Source organism: Lissotriton helveticus, chromosome 8, assembly GCF_964261635.1.
Source record: "Lissotriton helveticus chromosome 8, aLisHel1.1, whole genome shotgun sequence".
In the NCBI taxonomy this organism is placed as follows: Eukaryota; Metazoa; Chordata; class Amphibia; order Caudata; family Salamandridae; genus Lissotriton; species Lissotriton helveticus.
In genome coordinates this window covers 1,013,720,667-1,013,738,522 of record NC_136069.1, presented here as the reverse complement: position 1 = coordinate 1,013,738,522, position 17,856 = coordinate 1,013,720,667, and the positions used below count along the sequence as shown (strand labels likewise).

Below are 17,856 nucleotides of genomic sequence, written 5' to 3'. Positions count from 1 at the left end.
TATCCTTAAAATAAAGCTTAAGGTCTTTTTCAAGGGCCCACCTATAGTCTCTATCTTGAAGAGACCAGGCATTCAGCTGCCATATGGGGCGGATAGCTCTAGTGGGGCCTCCCAAACTGAGACGGAGGGGTGCCTGGTCAGAGATTCCCTGAGCGAGGATTTGAATTCAGTGACCGCACGGTATTCAAGGGCAGGTATATGTATCAAGTCAATGCGGAAGCGAGTAAGGTGTGTCGCAGAAGTGTGGGTGTATTGGAGCATGTGGGGGCTCCACGTTCTCCAAACATCACACAGACTGAACCTAGGGGCCCATTCTGAGAGACGTTTAGTGCTTGCACAGCGATGAGGGGAGGGGATCCCTGTGGCATCACAGTCGGGAGCCAAGACTACGTTGAAGTCTCCCCCGATCACCATCACTCGTTCTGGGAGGGCCAACAACAGTGCTGAGAGGTCTTAAAGGGAGGACTCAAGTTGTCGGGGCACGTATATCGAGACGTATATGGAGACGAGATTGAGGGTATTCCCACCCAGTTTTCCTGTGAGGGCCACAAATCGTAGATTTTTATTGTCTTTGGTGACTGTGAATAGGAAGGAACGGCGTAAAAGAATCGCTACACCACGGAAAAGTCATGTAAACCCTGCATGGAAGACCCTGTCACTACCCAGGTGCATCAGGAACGGGCAGTGGTTCCCCAGGAGAAGTGTTTCTTTCAGCAGTAAAGAATTGGCCTGGTAAAGAAATAGACTAAAAGAAATGGGTAAAAGTAAACTTATAAGCCAAATTAAAACAGGCAATAGCCTTTCCAGTATGGCACCAGGAACCAGGCACCTCCTGAGAAACGGTACGCTAGTGCCTACAAGGAAAATAAGCTACAGTGTGTCTAGCTTCAGAGCTGAAACTGCTTACAGCAGATTCCATTGCAATCTGTGTTAGTTAATGAGCCCGAGGTTGGAGTGCCGTATGTAGCGATGGACCAGTTTTAGATCCCTTGTTTAGGAATTTGGAGATGCTGTTGCTACATTCTATGATGAGTTTGTTGTGCTACTCTTTCCTATACTTTCATTCCTTCATTTATAAGTATTCTACTAACTTTTCCTGTGAAAGCCCAGGCATGACACCATCACAGAATATACAACTTCCAAAAAAACCTAGTTATTACAGATTCTTCAGAACCCTAACACAATCAGACCTGTGGTCAGATGGGGAAGCAGTGAGTGTTGGAGATGAAGACATATGGCCATTTATTTTTCTTTTGGCATATGATAGTCTTTCAAGAAATCCTTGATATGTTATATAAATACTAGTAACTCTGATAGACTGTGACAAACTAAATTAGCTACAGCAGGAACCTTCCACAAAGAGCCTGTGAAAGGAGGGATTTCTGATAGAGGCTTCTTCCTGCTGATTCTTTACTTTCTGGATATGTCCCCAGATGTAAGGATGGATCAAGAAACTTTTCAGCAGTGCCCCTATGCATCACCAGTTACCTCAAAATTCAGAATCCATTGTATGAGGGACATGTCACCTCCCAACATGACAGGGTTTAAATCTTGCAGGGACTGTTATAATTACATTTCTGTGACAGATCCCGATCAGGTTTGCCTGTGGTTGGCTCACGACTCTAAGGCCTGTAGTGACTGTGTATCAATGAATCAAAATGCCATTTGGAACTACAAGGTGAAGCTCTGTGTTGCCAACCATCATAATATCCCAGATGGAAACTGGTCCAAGTCTAAAAGTCGGTCTCAGCCCCATTCACACTTCAAAAGGTGGTCCTGAGGTTGATCATCATCACATTCAAAATCCTCTGGTAAGTTAAAGAAAAACATAAAAAAATCCAAATGGGGACTCTGCCCTTTCCAGCCACTCTTGTACATCTTAGAATGGTGCAAGGGTGTTGTCATGCCTCTCAATCTCGCTCCTGAAGTCAGTCGACATCTGAGTTGATTCCGCAACTTGTCTCAGCAAAACTTGAGTTTGTGGTGCCGTCTGCAACACCGAGGCAGATTCAAGAGTTCTGCAAGGCCGTGCTGCGACTCTGTGGATACCTTCCAACTCCCTCTGGTGTGCCTGCTGCTCCTAGGGTAGAAAGGTCCTCTATCTGGAATACCGCTGGCATGTTCATACTCCGTACCAGTTGCTTCGTCTGAACCCATCACCAGCCGGTGCCTTTGCCGACTCCACCTCCAGCTCTATGCCAGCGTCCGGAACGACAGCACCAATGTAGACTCCATCGACACCAGAGGATGTGACGCAACCCATTCCGATGTCGGCAACGCTCTGATCCTTGATCAAGGCCACGCTCAGTGCTCATTGAGTCGCAGCCTTTGCCCATTCCACATGAGCGGCTCAACATCCTAGTTACGTAGGACAGGCCTCATATACTACATTCATTATTCAGAGCAGTTTCTGATAATGAACATGACATGAGAAACAAGTTTGGACAATCCTACCATGAAGAAAATTGGTGTGAGAACCTCCAGTATACCAGTGGCCTCAACATCACTCCTGACATGGGCCATGCCACTGATGTAAGTGCCTCCTTCTCAGTGTTTATGCGGAGGGCAGCTGAGGTTCTTGACCTCCAGCTCCCCATCTTGGAGATCAAAACAAATGTTCTCACTGAAGTTCTCCAAAGGGGCAGACCAATCCTTAGCCCCTGCTGCCGTTTGATGAGGCCCTCACCGACATTCTCTCAAGGCTGGTTGCTGGTGGACCACAAACCTTGCTGTGGTCCACCAGTATATCGACAGATAGACTGAACTCCCTTTCCCCAAGAACCTGGTGGTTCAAGCCTCCACCAGCAAGACAAACTCAAACGTCTTCCTCTACTCCCATGAATAGAGAGTCTAAAAGGGTAGAAACCTTTGGGAAAAGGGTATTTTTTCCACAACTTTGGCTGTCTGGTCAGTTAATGCTTTTCGTGTTTTGGGCACTATTCCCAAGCTCTCTAAGTCTCTGTAGCCCAAACCCTCCCAGGTCTCCCTGCAGACCATCATCCTGTACTGAACCAAGCCCTACAAGATGGCAGTGACCCAGCCAAATGTACCTTCTGTTGTGGCCTGAATGCCTTGGTTTCCATAATTTGGGCCACTGGCACAAGCGTCGCGATCCTTCTCCACTCCTGGATGAAATCTATGGGTTTCTCCAGCGATGTCCCTTATGGACATGCCCTTTGATGTAGACGACTTTTTGGGGATAAGGTGGTCTCCGCTCAGGAGTGTTTCAAAAACAGCAGGGCAGCAGCACGTTCCTTCTGCTTCTCAGTTTGTCATTTCAATCACATCAGCCTTTTTAATCTTTCCACAGCTCTGGCAGGAGTACCCCATACAGACAGCCATTTCACCCTCAGCAGGGTTCCCAGTCTAGCATATTATCCTAGACAAAATTCAAAATTTTACATCTAAGAGGTGTGATGCTTCAGATATTTTATTATTTGATAATTCGAAATGTAATAAATACTGAAACCAAAGCAACACGTTTCTCGCGGCCGCTTAATTAATTTATCGCTTCTTCAGGGCAGACACTGGGGTTTCTTAAAAATTATAACAACATTTTAAGGTGCAGTCAACTCGTTAGAGAGGTTTGGTAATTTGGTAATTTAGTGAGCGGGTGATCATCTTCAATGATGTTTTGCTTTCAATGTTTAGGGTATGTAACCAATTTGTTAAACACCAAGATAACCACACCCACAATGTCCAAGAATTCCAGAAAAGAAACGGCCTATTTGAGTCAAAGGCCATGGCACCAACTGAACTCGCATTCAGGGACATCGTGCCAGTCAGTCTACCGCCTCCCCCATCAGCCAACCCCTTTTAGCGTGCCCTTAGTGGAGCACCCCACTAATTTAGAGGAAGGATCCAATTAATTTTACCAGGTTGGCAGCCTATAACTTTGGACAGGTGGGTCTTGCAAATTGTCCAGAGGCGGTACGCCCTACCCTTCCTTGCTGCTCTGCCACACTTTCCACCATCTGTGGAACAACTGATAGAGCACTATCTGTCCGTCACAAAGCAGGCGGTGCAAGCCCTTCCGGCCAAATGGGCTATTGCGAGAGGGTGCCCGCATCAAAGTGGTCATGGTTGTTACTCCTGGACTGCATATATTGGAGCAGTGTCAAGACTGATTTAAATAGTGCTGGGTCCAAACTGAGGTGGCATGGTGTGCAAAATAACAATGGACTGAGGTGCGACCCGAGTAATTACCAGTGGCTGACTGAGATTAATTCAAGCTTTCCATCCATCGCTTTTTTGTATACTTCAGTGCGTCACACTAAATTGGACGGGTATGTCCAGACATGTGGCCCACGTACACTGTGTTACTGGAACATAGCTAAAACGGACTGATGAGCCATAACTTTCATGAAACTGGTCCTAGGTTGCTTGTGCTTCGCTTCAGGAAGGACCTGGGCTGGTACTTTGAGCTTTACTGTTCCCATTGGAGAATGATTGGCATATTGCTGAGTCTAAACTGAAGTGGCATGGTGTGCAAAATGGGGATGGACTGTGAAGCGGGCCGAGTAATAAGCAGTGGCTTAGATTAATTCAAGCATTACATCCATCAGTTTTTTGTATACTTCCGTGAATTTTGTCATCGATCGTGCTAGAAAATACTGAGTGGCCAATTAATTCGCTCTATGTGGGGTTCGTGGGAGCTCAATTTCTTGCTGGATCATGCTCTGCATCAAGATCTGCTACTCTTTGGCCAATAACATCAATGAGAGCATTTAAATAAATATAGTCTATAGTAAGCACTATATTCAACGATGTCCACCCGGACATAAAGTTTAATTAGTCAAATGTTTTCAATATTTTCAAAGGCAAACAACAATAAAGTGGGATACAATCTTGTACCCTGTACATGAAAAACAAAGACAAAACATGGAGATTTTCAGGCAAACAAAGAAAGGAAGCTTCAAGGTAAATGTAAATAGAGCACAAAGCTGTCCTTTATAGTTAACACACTGATAAAACACAATGGTAGACTGTGTGTAACTGTTCCAAAGGTCGACGACGTTTCGATCCCTTACATGGATGGTGGGATCATCATCAGGACGGTTATATAGACATTCCTGAATAATTAGAACGCTGCCTGCGAAGAGAGAAAGTAGAGAAAAGGTAGGGGAAAGGAAGTAGGAGAAGGTTGTCAGATCTAAAACGTGACTGCACTGCACTGCAACAGATTCATGACAAAAACATGGTATAACATGTTGTGAAGCATGCTGGCTTAGAGGTGGACGAAGACGGTGATATATGGTACGTCAACACGTTAAGTGATTAAAAGATAAAAATCATGCGGAAATCGTTGCGGTGACATCACAGGGAGGTATGGACGGCTGTGTAGTTAACAATTTGACCAAAGTTTTGAATAGAGCCGCCGATAATTACAATGGTGGTGTGGTGACGTGAGGAGATCCTAATGATGAACCGCGGAGTGAGCAGGCATCAGCTTAGCTGTAATGGGGGCCGTGTGACATGGTGATACGGCAAGGCAAGCCACGATGACTATGCCGTGCAAAAGGGCGGGACATGTACAATAGACAAACCTGGATGGCGGTAATTCCTGTTTTCAAAAACATAGCCTGGTGGCTGGGTGGAATACCCGAGCAAAGACGGTTCCTATGTACGGGACAATAATTGTAAAACCGGTGATTAATATGCGGTTTAAACTAGCGGTGAAAGTGGAGGTGCTAAATAAAATATATTACCTAGGCTCCGGAGGAGCTACTGATCGATAATTGAATGGGGAGCACAATGAATTTGACATTGCCAAAAAAACGCGGGACTATTCCTTAATAAAACGTGGTGGGTAGTCGGTGCTTAATAGGAAAATCTATGGAGAGAGGTGAACCACTACATATAATTTCATTTCAAGGGGCGCCAGACAAAGTTAAAATAAGGTTAAAATAGGGGCGGGTGCTCTTACCTTCACTACCGGAGATTGTGGCTGTAACAGTGGTTCTGACTGCGCAATGGCAATGACCCGGTGTAGGTAGCGAGTGCTCTTATAAAGACGTCCGAAGTAAGGTGTAATTGTGGCGGCCATCTTGGGTGAGTAGTAGTGGTACAAACGATAAGAATAAAAGGTAGTAGAGACAAATGCTGTTGGACATTTTGTACTGTAACTGGAGACTGCATAGGATGAATACAGCAATCATTGCTTACTAAAACATTTGAAGACATTCAGTGGTGGAAACGATAAGGATAGAAGGTAGCAGAGGCAAATGCTGGTGGACATTGTGTACTGTAACTGGAGACTCCATAGGATGAATACAGCAATCATTGCGTACTAAAACGTTTGAAGACATTCAATGGTACTCAGAATCTTATAGATTTAAGAGAAGGGAAAATAACAATGAAGAAGCACGATGGTTTCATAGAACCAAACATTGCAAACAGTGGCTAGTAAAAATGGACGGTAGTTGCAAACACAACAGTGATGGACAGAATGTGGATCAATGTCACACATTCACCCCAGTCCAAAGATCTGGGCCCAAATCCATCGTTTTTCCACTCCACACCACCCTGGGTTAGACAATGGCGATATGCAAATCAGCGCTGACCCTGTGCCCCATGGGAACAGTCCAGTCCGAACTACAAAAGCCATGTCCTTCCCAGAACGGAAACAAGCATCCGAGGACCGGACCGGTTTCGAGGTATCACCTCTCATCAGCCCGGCTAGCTTGATTCCAGTGGTGTGGAGTGCCTGGGACTCACGTCTGAGCATCCCCAGTACACTTAGAGCGGTAATTGCAAACACAACAGTGATGGGCAGAATGTGGATCAATGTCACACATTCACCCCAGTCCAAAGATCTGGGCCCAAATCCATCGTTTTTCCACTCCACACCACCCTGGGTTAGACAATGGCGATATGCAAATCAGCGCTGACCCTGTGCCCCATGGGAACAGTCCAGTCCGAACTACAAAAGCCATGTCCTTCCCAGAACGGAAACAAGCATCCGAGGACCGGCCCGGTTTCGAGGTAACACCTCATCAGCCCGGCTAGCTTGATTCCAGTGGTGTGGAGTGCCTGGGACTCACGTCTGAGCATCCCCAGTACACTTAGAGCGGTAATTGCAAACACAACAGTGATGGACAGAATGTGGATCAATGTCACACATTCACCCCAGTCCAAAGATCTGGGCCCAAATCCATCGTTTTTCCACTCCACACCACCCTGGGTTAGACAATGGCGATATGCAAATCAGCGCTGACCCTGTGCCCCATGGGAACAGTCCAGTCCGAACTACAAAAGCCATGTCCTTCCCAGAACGGAAACAAGCATCCGAGGACCGGCCCGGTTTCGAGGTAACACCTCTCATCAGCCCGGCTAGCTTGATTCCAGTGGTGTGGAGTGCCTGGGACTCACGTCTGAGCATCCCCAGTACATTTAGAGCGGTAATTGCAAACACAACAGTGATGGACAGAATGTGGATCAATGTCACACATTCACCCCAGTCCAAAGATCTGGGCCCAAATCCATCGTTTTTCCACTCCACACCACCCTGGGTTAGACAACGGCGATATGCAAATCAGCGCTGACCCTGTGCCCCATGGGAACAGTCCAGTCCAAACTACAAAAGCCATGTCCTTCCCAGAACGGAAACAAGCATCCGAGGACCGGCCCGGTTTCGAGGTAACACCTCTCATCAGCCCGGCTAGCTTGATTCCAGTGGTGTGGAGTGCCTGGGACTCACGTCTGAGCATCCCCAGTACACTTAGAGCGGTAAAAATGGACAACATCGTGTTGTGATTAGATCTGCAATTGTGCTATGAAGAGCTGAAAAAAACATGTTGAAGCAGATTACGCAAACTGAATGTATCTACTGAGTCAGAGTCTGGTAGGAATGAGAATTGGCAGCAACTGTTTGATTCCTTTAGTATCAGAGAAGGGATGTCCAATCCTCAGTCCTGTTTAATCCGTTTCTGATAATGCCCATGCGGCTCCTTGTGGTGTCTTAGATATGAGCAGAGTGTCATCCGCAAATAGTAGAGCAGGGGCCCATTGACTTCCTATTCTTGGAGCATCACAGACATCCCTGCTCAAATAACTAATGACATCGTTAATGAACAGGGTGGGTGCTAATACACACTCCTGCCTAACTCCTTTATCAATATGGATCTCTTCAGTTAGGGCCCCATTTTCACCCCACCTCACTTGTGGCAGAGTATTAAAATGAAGTCTTATTAGAATATTGAGAATAGGGGCTGGCACTCCCATATGTTCTAGAACTTTCCACAGTTTTGCTCTTGGTACCATATCAAAAGCGGCACGTAAATCCCCAAAGGCAACATATAATGTACTCTCGTGAACAATGACCTTCTTCCCAAAAAATGCCCATGAAACGGAAAATTTGTTCTAGGGTACTTACTTGTTCCCTAAACCAGCCTGCCACTCTGAAATAATGCTCACCTATCTAATCCACACTTCGAGGTGGGCAAGGACCTGTTTACAAAATATTTTTTGTAGTGAATCAATAAGGCTGATAGGCCTATAATTCAACGGAAGAGCACAGTCTCCCTTCTTAAAAATAGTCACTATCTCTGCCAGCTTCCTCAAAGGGGGTATTTCCATACCTGAAAGAATACTATTAGAGAGTAAGTTGATATATGTTCCCCATGTTTTAATATCTTCTTTGTATAAATCATTAGGTATCCTATCAGGTCCGGTGGCACGACCAGAAACACAGGAGCTAATTGCTACTTCTGTCTCACTGAGTGAAAATTGCAAATCATTACGGTCAAAATGACCCCTACTCACAGCTACGGTGTCTCTATCGTTAGGCAACCTAAGATTGTCTGTGTATAGGTGGCTAAAGTGTGAAACCCACTCCTCAGATTGGATACTGAAGTCAAGTACAGATTTCTTACCCCTAGACATAATAGCTACGCTTTTCCAAAAATCCCTAGTGTCCCTGTTTACCAAGGCACCTTGCAGATCCGACCATATTGATTCTTCCCACTCCATTTCTGCATTGTGGATTACCAACCTATGGCGTGACCTAGATTTCATAATCTGGACCTGTGATTTAGATTTTATGGCATCCAAAAGCTCACCTTTCACCGTTCTACAGGTATTATTGTACAAGGGTTCGATTATAGGGCAGGTGTTCTTCTTGTTTCTTTGTTTACCCAGGACATCGCTATAGTCTCCTCTAGCTTCTCATGTATATATAGCATTTTTTCGTTTCTCGTTATAGCAGGGAATGTGGACAACTGATCAAGTTCAGCCTTAACAATTCCCATAATAATGTCTCAGGATTTTTAGCAATCCAATCCCATTTAATAGTTCTCAAGTTATTGGTAGGTTGAAGTTCACCAATATCACTATGGCCTCTGTGTCCAAGGTGTGATGTTATCTTGATACTTTGTGACACCTCCATGTCTATGACAGCAGGCCATAACTATGGCTAGGAAGTAGTCTATTCTACTACAATGACCTGGTCTATTAAAAGTAGCTTTGCCCTGGCGGTCTGAGGTGCACCTCCCATTAGTGGCTCTAAGATCATACTCAAGGGTTAGTGCCAGAAGCTGGCCTGCTTTGGGTGTCCATCTTACTTTGGGCAAATCTAAGTGGGGTATACCCCATTGGTTATCCAAGTCAGTGGTTAAGTCATGGGGGGCAGCCGCTATTGGCTAAAAAGTGGATTGAGACCTCCTGCCACCTGTATTAAGTCTCTTGTCCTCGGGGTCAAGAGCTGTTGCTCAAGTTGGTAGATAGTGGATGTTTAGTTGTTTCCACCCTCTACGCTGTTATAAACATGTATTCATTTCATAGACAAAACAGAGGGAAACAAAAAGAGCGAGAATATCCTTTGAGCTACAAGGCAAAGTGGTAATAGTACATCGCAGCGAAGTCTTAACCCAAAAACCCAATCCCCCTGAGGGTCTTCCCTTTGAGCTCTTAATTGTGTCAACACAAAAGAATGTAAACCCATTTCTATGAAATGGTACAAGACACCAGGTTTCCTGGAATAGGCTTATGTCGTAGGTGTCTATAAATTCTCCCCATTGAGCATCAGGCAAAAGTTTAGCCAATCCTGCTACATTTCATGAGGCTATCTTCATCACGGGCTCCAGAGCTAGTTCTACCTCATATGGAATAGGGGTAGCTTTTGGGGTACTGACATTTGACATATTATTAGTTTCTAACATCGTTGACTCTTTTTGCCTATACAGGCAGATGCTAGGCTACCCAAAAACAGCCTCCCTGTTCCTGGGGGGATCCTCTTCTTGTACGGGAAGCGACAGTGAATTGTCAACCCCCATACTTCTGCATACATCAACAGTACCAGAGATCATATGCTCCAGTCACTGGCGTTTTCTACTGTCTGCTCCAGTCCCTATGCCTTTTCCCCTATCTTTCTGCGCACACTGGGTACTCAGAGAATCAATAGCAGTGCAAAAGTTAAGAAATCTCTATCAGAAGAACAAGTTACTTACCTTCTGTAATTCTGCCAGGGACTATAACCGCAGATTCCCTGTTCTGTGAATTTGACTCTTTCCATTAAATCTTCACACTGGTCAATGCTAACTTGCTGTTGGAGCGGTGAGTCTGGGCAAGTGGACAGACTTGAAAGCAACTAATGTTAGTTCGCAGGAGTGGTGCCTGCAATGGCTGTGCATGTCATTTCCAGAGCAGAACAGTGTCAGTGTGGAGCTGCATGGCACCACCTGACGGCGTGCAGAGGTACGGCTCAAAACGTTACTGTATCCAGTCTGATACATGTAAAAGTATTTGAAAATGTGGAATTAGCATGTAGATATCAAAGGTGTGTAACTTGTTCTTCACAGTGTTCATGAAATGGAGAAAAGTGATCATAACATTAGTCTACAGCAAATCATTTTGTGGAAAAGGTGATGTGACTATAAGTTGTGGCCATTCAAACCTATGATAGAGGAAATTACATAATACAAATAAAATATTCATAAGACACAGAAAAGGAGAGTTTCAGTCAGTGAGCGTGATGAAACAAGGAAACAGAGTATGAAAAAATAAACAGTTATCGGTGCTAATGAGAAAGCACTGCTGAGTCATAAAGTGGTTAGCGTTTAGTCTGCTTTTCTTTTTTTGCTTTAGTTTTTCTTGTCGCTCCCCGTCTCCTTTTGTAGGTCTGGCATTAGCCAAGATAGTTTGCTTTCACAAAAATTAAATATATATTTTATACATTCTAGGAGCCAGCACTCTTCATCCATTGGTATGTTATTGTATCACTCACATTTTTGTTCTACCCACAGCAGCATACAGGTGGGGTCAATAAGTTAGCCAACTTTAGCATACTGGTGGGGTCAATAAGTCAACCAACTTTAGCATACTGGTGGGGTCAATGAGTCAGCCAACTTTAGCATACTGGTGGGGTCAATAAGGCAGCCAACTTTAGTCATTGACAAACTTCACTGAGGGACCCAATTCTGCCCTTTCATAAAGAGCATATCCACACACAAAATAGTTTCCTTCAGTGCACTTATATGGCAGTGTATGATTTTTTTTGTAACCCCAAAAATGTTTAAATTGATGAGAATTAGCAAGTATCAAAAACGAGTACCGACAAAGGATGGTGTTCAGAACTAGACCTATTGGCTTTGCCAATGCTTGTTTATCACATGGGTGTTTATCACATTGGGGAAACTGTACTGCTGCGGTTATTTCCTAAATGTGCACTTTTGGTAGTCTCTTGAAAGTTACTTAAAAAGGGTGCTGATATAAAAATTCAAATCTGATGGAAGCGATATATAGGATAATACCTGCCAGGCTGGGTAGAGGTTAAACTGAGTTTTTCACAAGATAATTATTTTTATTGTCTTATTCTGAATAGTGATCATTTACAAGCTTTTGTATCAATGGTGTATTGCTTTTCATTGGGTAGTATCTTGCACAGTTATTGCATATTTCTGAAAATGTCCTGTGATTGGCATGCTTGCACTATGTACAATACCCTCAATGAACACAGGTGTAATTGCTGTGCTTGACTTTCACGTACACAATTGAACTTTTCTGTACCTGCGATGCTCAGCATTATAGAGAATCCAGGACCCATTTCATAAGATGTCTTATACTTGCACTAGGGTTCAAAATATTTCGCCTGCATGAAAAGTATTCATGATTTCAAACTGTATGCCTCTTAAAAGTACTTCATTACCTTCCTTAAGTAACCTGAACAGATACCTCATTTCACTATCTGGAGCATTGGCGGTCATCAATGCGGTACCTTGCTTTGCATTGGATGGACAATGGATTCTTAATTCCTTTTTGGAAGCCACCATAGGCTCAAATATATTGGAGAAACAGAACAGGGAGCTTCTTGGTTTTTTAATCTTGCTTGGAGGAAGTTCACTTTTAGCTGCAAATGTGGCTTTGGGCCTTTGGATGGTGACTGCACGGTAGATAAAAATAATGTGCATGTACCTCACAGCAGGTGAATTATTCACAAATACCCAAAAAGCAGAGGAAGGCCACCACCTTTTTAAATATAGCTTAAATACAGATATCGGACAAAGGAGCAATTTTGTCACCAGAAATGTTTAGTTTGAAGTAATTCAAATTGCAAAAAATCTACATTAATCCCTTCTGGGAAACAATTCTGAAAAAAAGGAGTATATGGACTTGTGTGCTCCTTTCATTGGTTCTTAAGTGGAATTATGTTTTAAATTGCATATTATTTTTGACGGATGAATGAACAGACTGATACTGGAAATTAGGTTGTGAATTTATTTAAATATCCTTCACCAGGATATTTTGGAGCTCGGGAGAAAATGGAGTTTCTTTCCTCTTCCATTATCATTGCACTTTCAGATCTAAGGCACGATGTTTACTATTTGGTATTCTGAATTTTATATCATACTTCTCATTTGTGTGAGTCTGTCATGAAACAAGTGGATCACTGAAGAGACATTGACAGTCATCAGATTTGGAGAACAATATATTCCTTATGAGGTACAACTTTTGTTGAGTTTGTCACGAAGGTTTCTGTGTCATTCAACAGACCTATGATGCAAGCAATAATATTTTGGAGAGCATCAATGGAAATGGGATTATCTTGTTGATTTAGAATCTTAAATCTAAAAAATGTGCTTCTGGTAAGCTTTAGAATAGGCTGAAGAGATATGTAAGAAGAGGGTGGGTTTATTTTGCACATTTCTTACAGCAGTAAAGATTACACACATTTTTCTATTGATATCTTGAAAATTCCAAATGTTGTTAAACATTAGTGGTCCATTATTGTCAATGGCATTGTAATATCGTTACATTTATCAGATGGTGTAAGAGATGTTTTACCTCAGGTTTTAGATATTTTATGTTATTCGTAGACGATGTGAAATAACTAAATGCTGTTTTAATTACCCTGTGGATGTTTGCTGAGGCAGGACCATGGTCTCAAAGTTTGTGATGTAGTAGGTGAAAACAAAAGATCTTTCATTATATGTACATATGGTGACATTTAAAAACATGTATACTTAATCCAGGTGGTTGTACTTTATTGATGTCCGGTTCCAAAATACTTTGTGAATGTGAATTAGTACTCTGAGTAATCCAAAGATCATGAAGAGGTAAAAAATAACAGATTCTTTTTCATCACTTCCATTTTCTGTGTGCTCAATGTATAATCCCTAGATTACTTATCGGTAATCCTCATCATTCACACCCTTCCATGACATCTTTACAGTGAGCTGGACACGTTTTGATAGGGACCATTTGATGTAGAAATTAAAGCCTGCTCTTTTCAAAAGAAGGAAGGCTACTTATCAAACCTTTGGAGAGTGAAACTTTCTGATCAGTGCAACGTAAGGATTCATGTTGAAAGTGTGACTAGAAGTAATTGCGATTGTTGTTAAGGAATGGGTATCTCACTCCTCATCTTTCTAGTCCCAACTAGAAAGAACACCAAAGAGGTGAGAGAATCAAGATAATCAAAAAAATACACACCGGACCTTCACTGTCCCAAATATAGTGAACCTTTAATAAATTATGAAGAAATAGTTTGGAGAACACACTGAATATCCTCTGCCCAAACGGTGAGGGAAATGCTTTTGCCTAAGCCAATCTGTAATGATTGACAGATGTTTAGGAAGTAGCCCAAGTAGTGGTGATAAGGAACCTCTATTCCATGGCTCACGATTCAGAAATCCACTTTTATACTCCCAAATCCCCTTTTAGACCTCTAGAAGAGGAAATCGTTTTCAGATAAAAAATCAAATGACATTGAGACACACTCTTCAGGCGAAGCAGAGTTCTGAAAGATAGCAAGCAGCGCGGTCTCCTAACTGTAATGATAGGAGATAAGAACCTGAAGGTTGAATCCCATCGTAAGAACATGGATTCTATTCTTATAAACAAAAAACGTTTCTTGTACAACATAGGGCCAATTTTCCATAATGTTCTGGCTGAAATAACTACAACCAGTAATGTCGGTTTGATGGCATAAATTTACATGATGTCAATAAATTGGAAGATTGAAAAATATTTGGTACTGCAAGTTCCCAGGCATCCACCAGTAGTAGTTTAACTGTTTCCCTTGGAAAATATTAAACTATTTAACTGCCTTGAGAATAACCATTCTGTAAAAACTTTAGATTGGGTGGCCTTCATGTGAAAGGTAGCAGCATATGCTCGACGGGGTCAGGTGTGTTAGATTTCTATACTTATTAGGTGCATGGGCTCCTGGACTTTTCACTTTGAATCCCTTGCTGTACAGATAACCCTTGTCTTTTCAGACTGTCATACTTGATCTCCACACAACCCGGCTTGTTGCTCTGAAGATGCTGACCTCTGAAACTCCTGGAACATTTGAGGAGAAGAAGTCTGAGGTCTCCAAACCAGACAGAGCCTCATAAACCTGAAGAGGGAACCACCCCCTTGTTAACCATAATAAAAGTGCTGCCAGAACCACCTCTGTCTCTTGGGGGGCTAATATAGATTTTGTTAAACATCATATGCAATTCCAGCAATGCTAGAGCACCTTAATGGTTTATTGGTCTGTCATGTTTTCATCTGCATACAGGCCCAACTGGAACCAAGTGTCAACCAATGCTGTGCCATTCTCCACCCCCACCTCGTAGTAGTTCATGTTTCTTTGGACTAAGCTGTTTTCCATCCTAACCACAACAGCCTGCTGGGGCGACAGGAGGAAGGACCCCCTGCACAGCATGACAAAACAACAGATCGACAACAACAGTAGATCTCCGTTGATAACCATGGATTTTATCTTGTGTGAGACTCATTTCCTCCCCACTTGCATCTGAGGTTAGGATCTATGCAGTGAAATTTGATAGCATGTCGCCTTTCAATAGATCAACTGTGATTAACCATCACTGTAGAGAATTTACTGCACTTAGAACCTGAATAAATCTATCCAAGTCCCATGAGCTTGCAAGCCAGTGCGCAGCGGGGTCAGCTTTAAAGAAAGACATTTAAAACCAAGGCCATAAGAATAAAAAGACACAGGTTTTCATATTATTCCCCAACCGTATGCATTATCTCGCTGGTGACATAGCAGTTAATGCCTTTATCCAACTTGCTATTGTTGCATTACATCCTTATGTCCTTGTATTTCCACCTAGAGAATGCATTGACTTCCTGTTATCTTCTTTCAATTATACTGAACTTGATATTATGTTCCCTGTTGGACTGTGTTTGGTGCCTGCAATACCGGTCAGTGTGGACTTGCTTTTGAAGGTTACTTATGCAGTTACCTTGCCAGATCAGAGACCTGACGGCTTATCTGGTGTATGATACATAGATGCAGTGGATGGGCCTCCTTCTCCTTGACTGGATGGGACATGGGGCCAGTCACCATACAGGAAACCTATCCACTATTCAGGTGAGGCACTCATATCCTTTTGCTCTTCTAATTTATTTAAGCTGGCTCTTTCGTCTCTTCGCATCAATTTTTTTTAAATCAAATTGTTTAAAAAAATAGATAAAATCTGCAGTTTTTCAGAAGCTTGTCAGAATGCAATTATCTCCCCCTACTTGCTCAGCGGATCTTTTGAATTCCCGACCAGTGGTGAAAAACAGATATGTAATTAACATTTTGATTGTCTCAAGGGATCTGCTATTGCAGAAACTTGGTGGAATGATACCTGCTCTACACTTTCAGAGGATCCGGTGTCCTTGCATTATTATATTTTTAGACAAAATTGAGTGGGAAAGAAAGGTGGCTAATTAGCTTTTTAAGTGCCAGAGGACATTTCTACGTAACTATTAGCAGTTGAACACTGCTAAGGTTGTGTGTGTATATATAATAGGTTTAGTATTTACCGCCCCCTGGTGGTTCACTACATTTACTTGGTTCAACTAGAAGATAGTGTGATAGATTCTGCTTCATCCTGTGATTGATTGGTGTCAAACATGAATACTCCTAAACAGTGGTTCCTAACCATTTGGCCCTGTGGACCCCCACTTAATCAGTACTGGAATCTGGGGATCCTCACTGAATCATTATTAGAATCCAGGGACCCCCACTGAGTGATTACAGGAAGCTGAGGGCCCGCCCTAAATATTTTCAGTAAGTTGAACCGCAGAACAAAACACAAACACTAGAGAAACAAGTATTCATCAAATTAATACACAAATGATGACACATTTAATTTATTTAACAAGCACATTTTTAAAAAATCAACATTTTAATAGGAAGGTTGGAGCTTTTCTATATGAAACTGAGGCCACTCACGTCCATACTATACTCTATTTGACGCACTTGAACTGTTCTCTCAAATCAATCTGAGCATATGGACTACATTTTAAGCTTTCAAAATTCCTGCACATTTAGAGAGTGTTTTAAAATCAGTTGCACATTTTGATTCTTTATTTATAAAAAATTCATTATGTTTTTACTATATGTTAATATTATTTAATTTTCTAAGGAGTTGCTAATCCGCTGAACAGGCTTCATGGACCCACAGAGGTCCCGGGACCACAGGTTAAGACCCACTGCTCTCATAAAGAGGTTAGTAAGCCACATCCTGCAAATGATTTTTATTCCACCTCACAGAACTGCTAGTAAGAATCCTATTTTCCTTGTATGGTCAGATCCTACTTTAATTTCATAATCTATTACCATAATTATTTTAGTAGACAGACTTTTACATCTTGTCAATCATAATCTATTGTTTTGCGTCCTTAAACCACAGTTCACAGCGACAAGTCCTTCCTGTTCTCCGAATGACTTTAACCTGCGACGTATGGCAGCAGATCACACCTGAGCTTCAGCCTGTAGAAAACCACCCCATTGAGATCTATGCAGGTGAAATACTAAGTTATTTTGTGTGTTTCTAATTGCAGAATCATCACCTTTAGATGTGGCGCCAGGCTAGATCCGGAAGAGCCCCTGCGCTCCAGTAGGTGGTGTCGCACAGCTCCATGTCGACTCCGCTTCACCCAGATGTGGTGACTTGCGATGCATACAGGTGTCACACATGCACGCTGAGTTCAGTTCCTTTCTTTTCCACTCCTTCATATGTGAATCCAGAAGTAGCTCCCACTTTTTCTTGTCGTTTGATAAGCCTTTTTCGCTTCAAATTTAGTTGCAGTGTGCAAGAGGACATGTATCCGCCTAAAACTACAGGGTTTAAGCCTTGCCACAACTGTTGCAGAAAAATGTCTGACAATCGCCCACGAAGTATGTCTCTAGTGTTCGGGATTGGGCCAACACTACAAGTTGTGCCAGGAGTGTGCCCTGATGCACCCAAAGGCAATCTGGGAGCGCAAAGTCAAGCTGTACTTCACTGAGCACTGCAGGCACAGGAATTCTCACGTATTGCTCCCTCTCAGAGTCAAGGCATGGACCTGTTCCCCCGTTGGGGCCGGTCCCACTACAGGTCATGATTGCAGTCCAAGCATTCAGATAAGTCAAAA

General features: G+C 42.9%; 1 protein-coding gene across 1 annotated transcript in view; it reads left to right on the top strand.

Moving 5' to 3' along the window:
- MBTPS2 (membrane bound transcription factor peptidase, site 2) overlaps nucleotides 1–13,459 on the top strand; it is a 387,799-nt gene extending 374,340 nt beyond the window's left edge. Inside the window, exon 11 of the mRNA XM_078657847.1 lies at nucleotides 12,165–13,459. Within this exon, the coding sequence (XP_078513973.1) occupies nucleotides 12,165–12,387 (223 nt within the window). The 3' untranslated portion in view covers nucleotides 12,388–13,459. The remainder of the gene's footprint in view (nucleotides 1–12,164) is intronic.
- The last annotated feature ends 4,397 nt before the right edge of the window (nucleotides 13,460–17,856 follow it).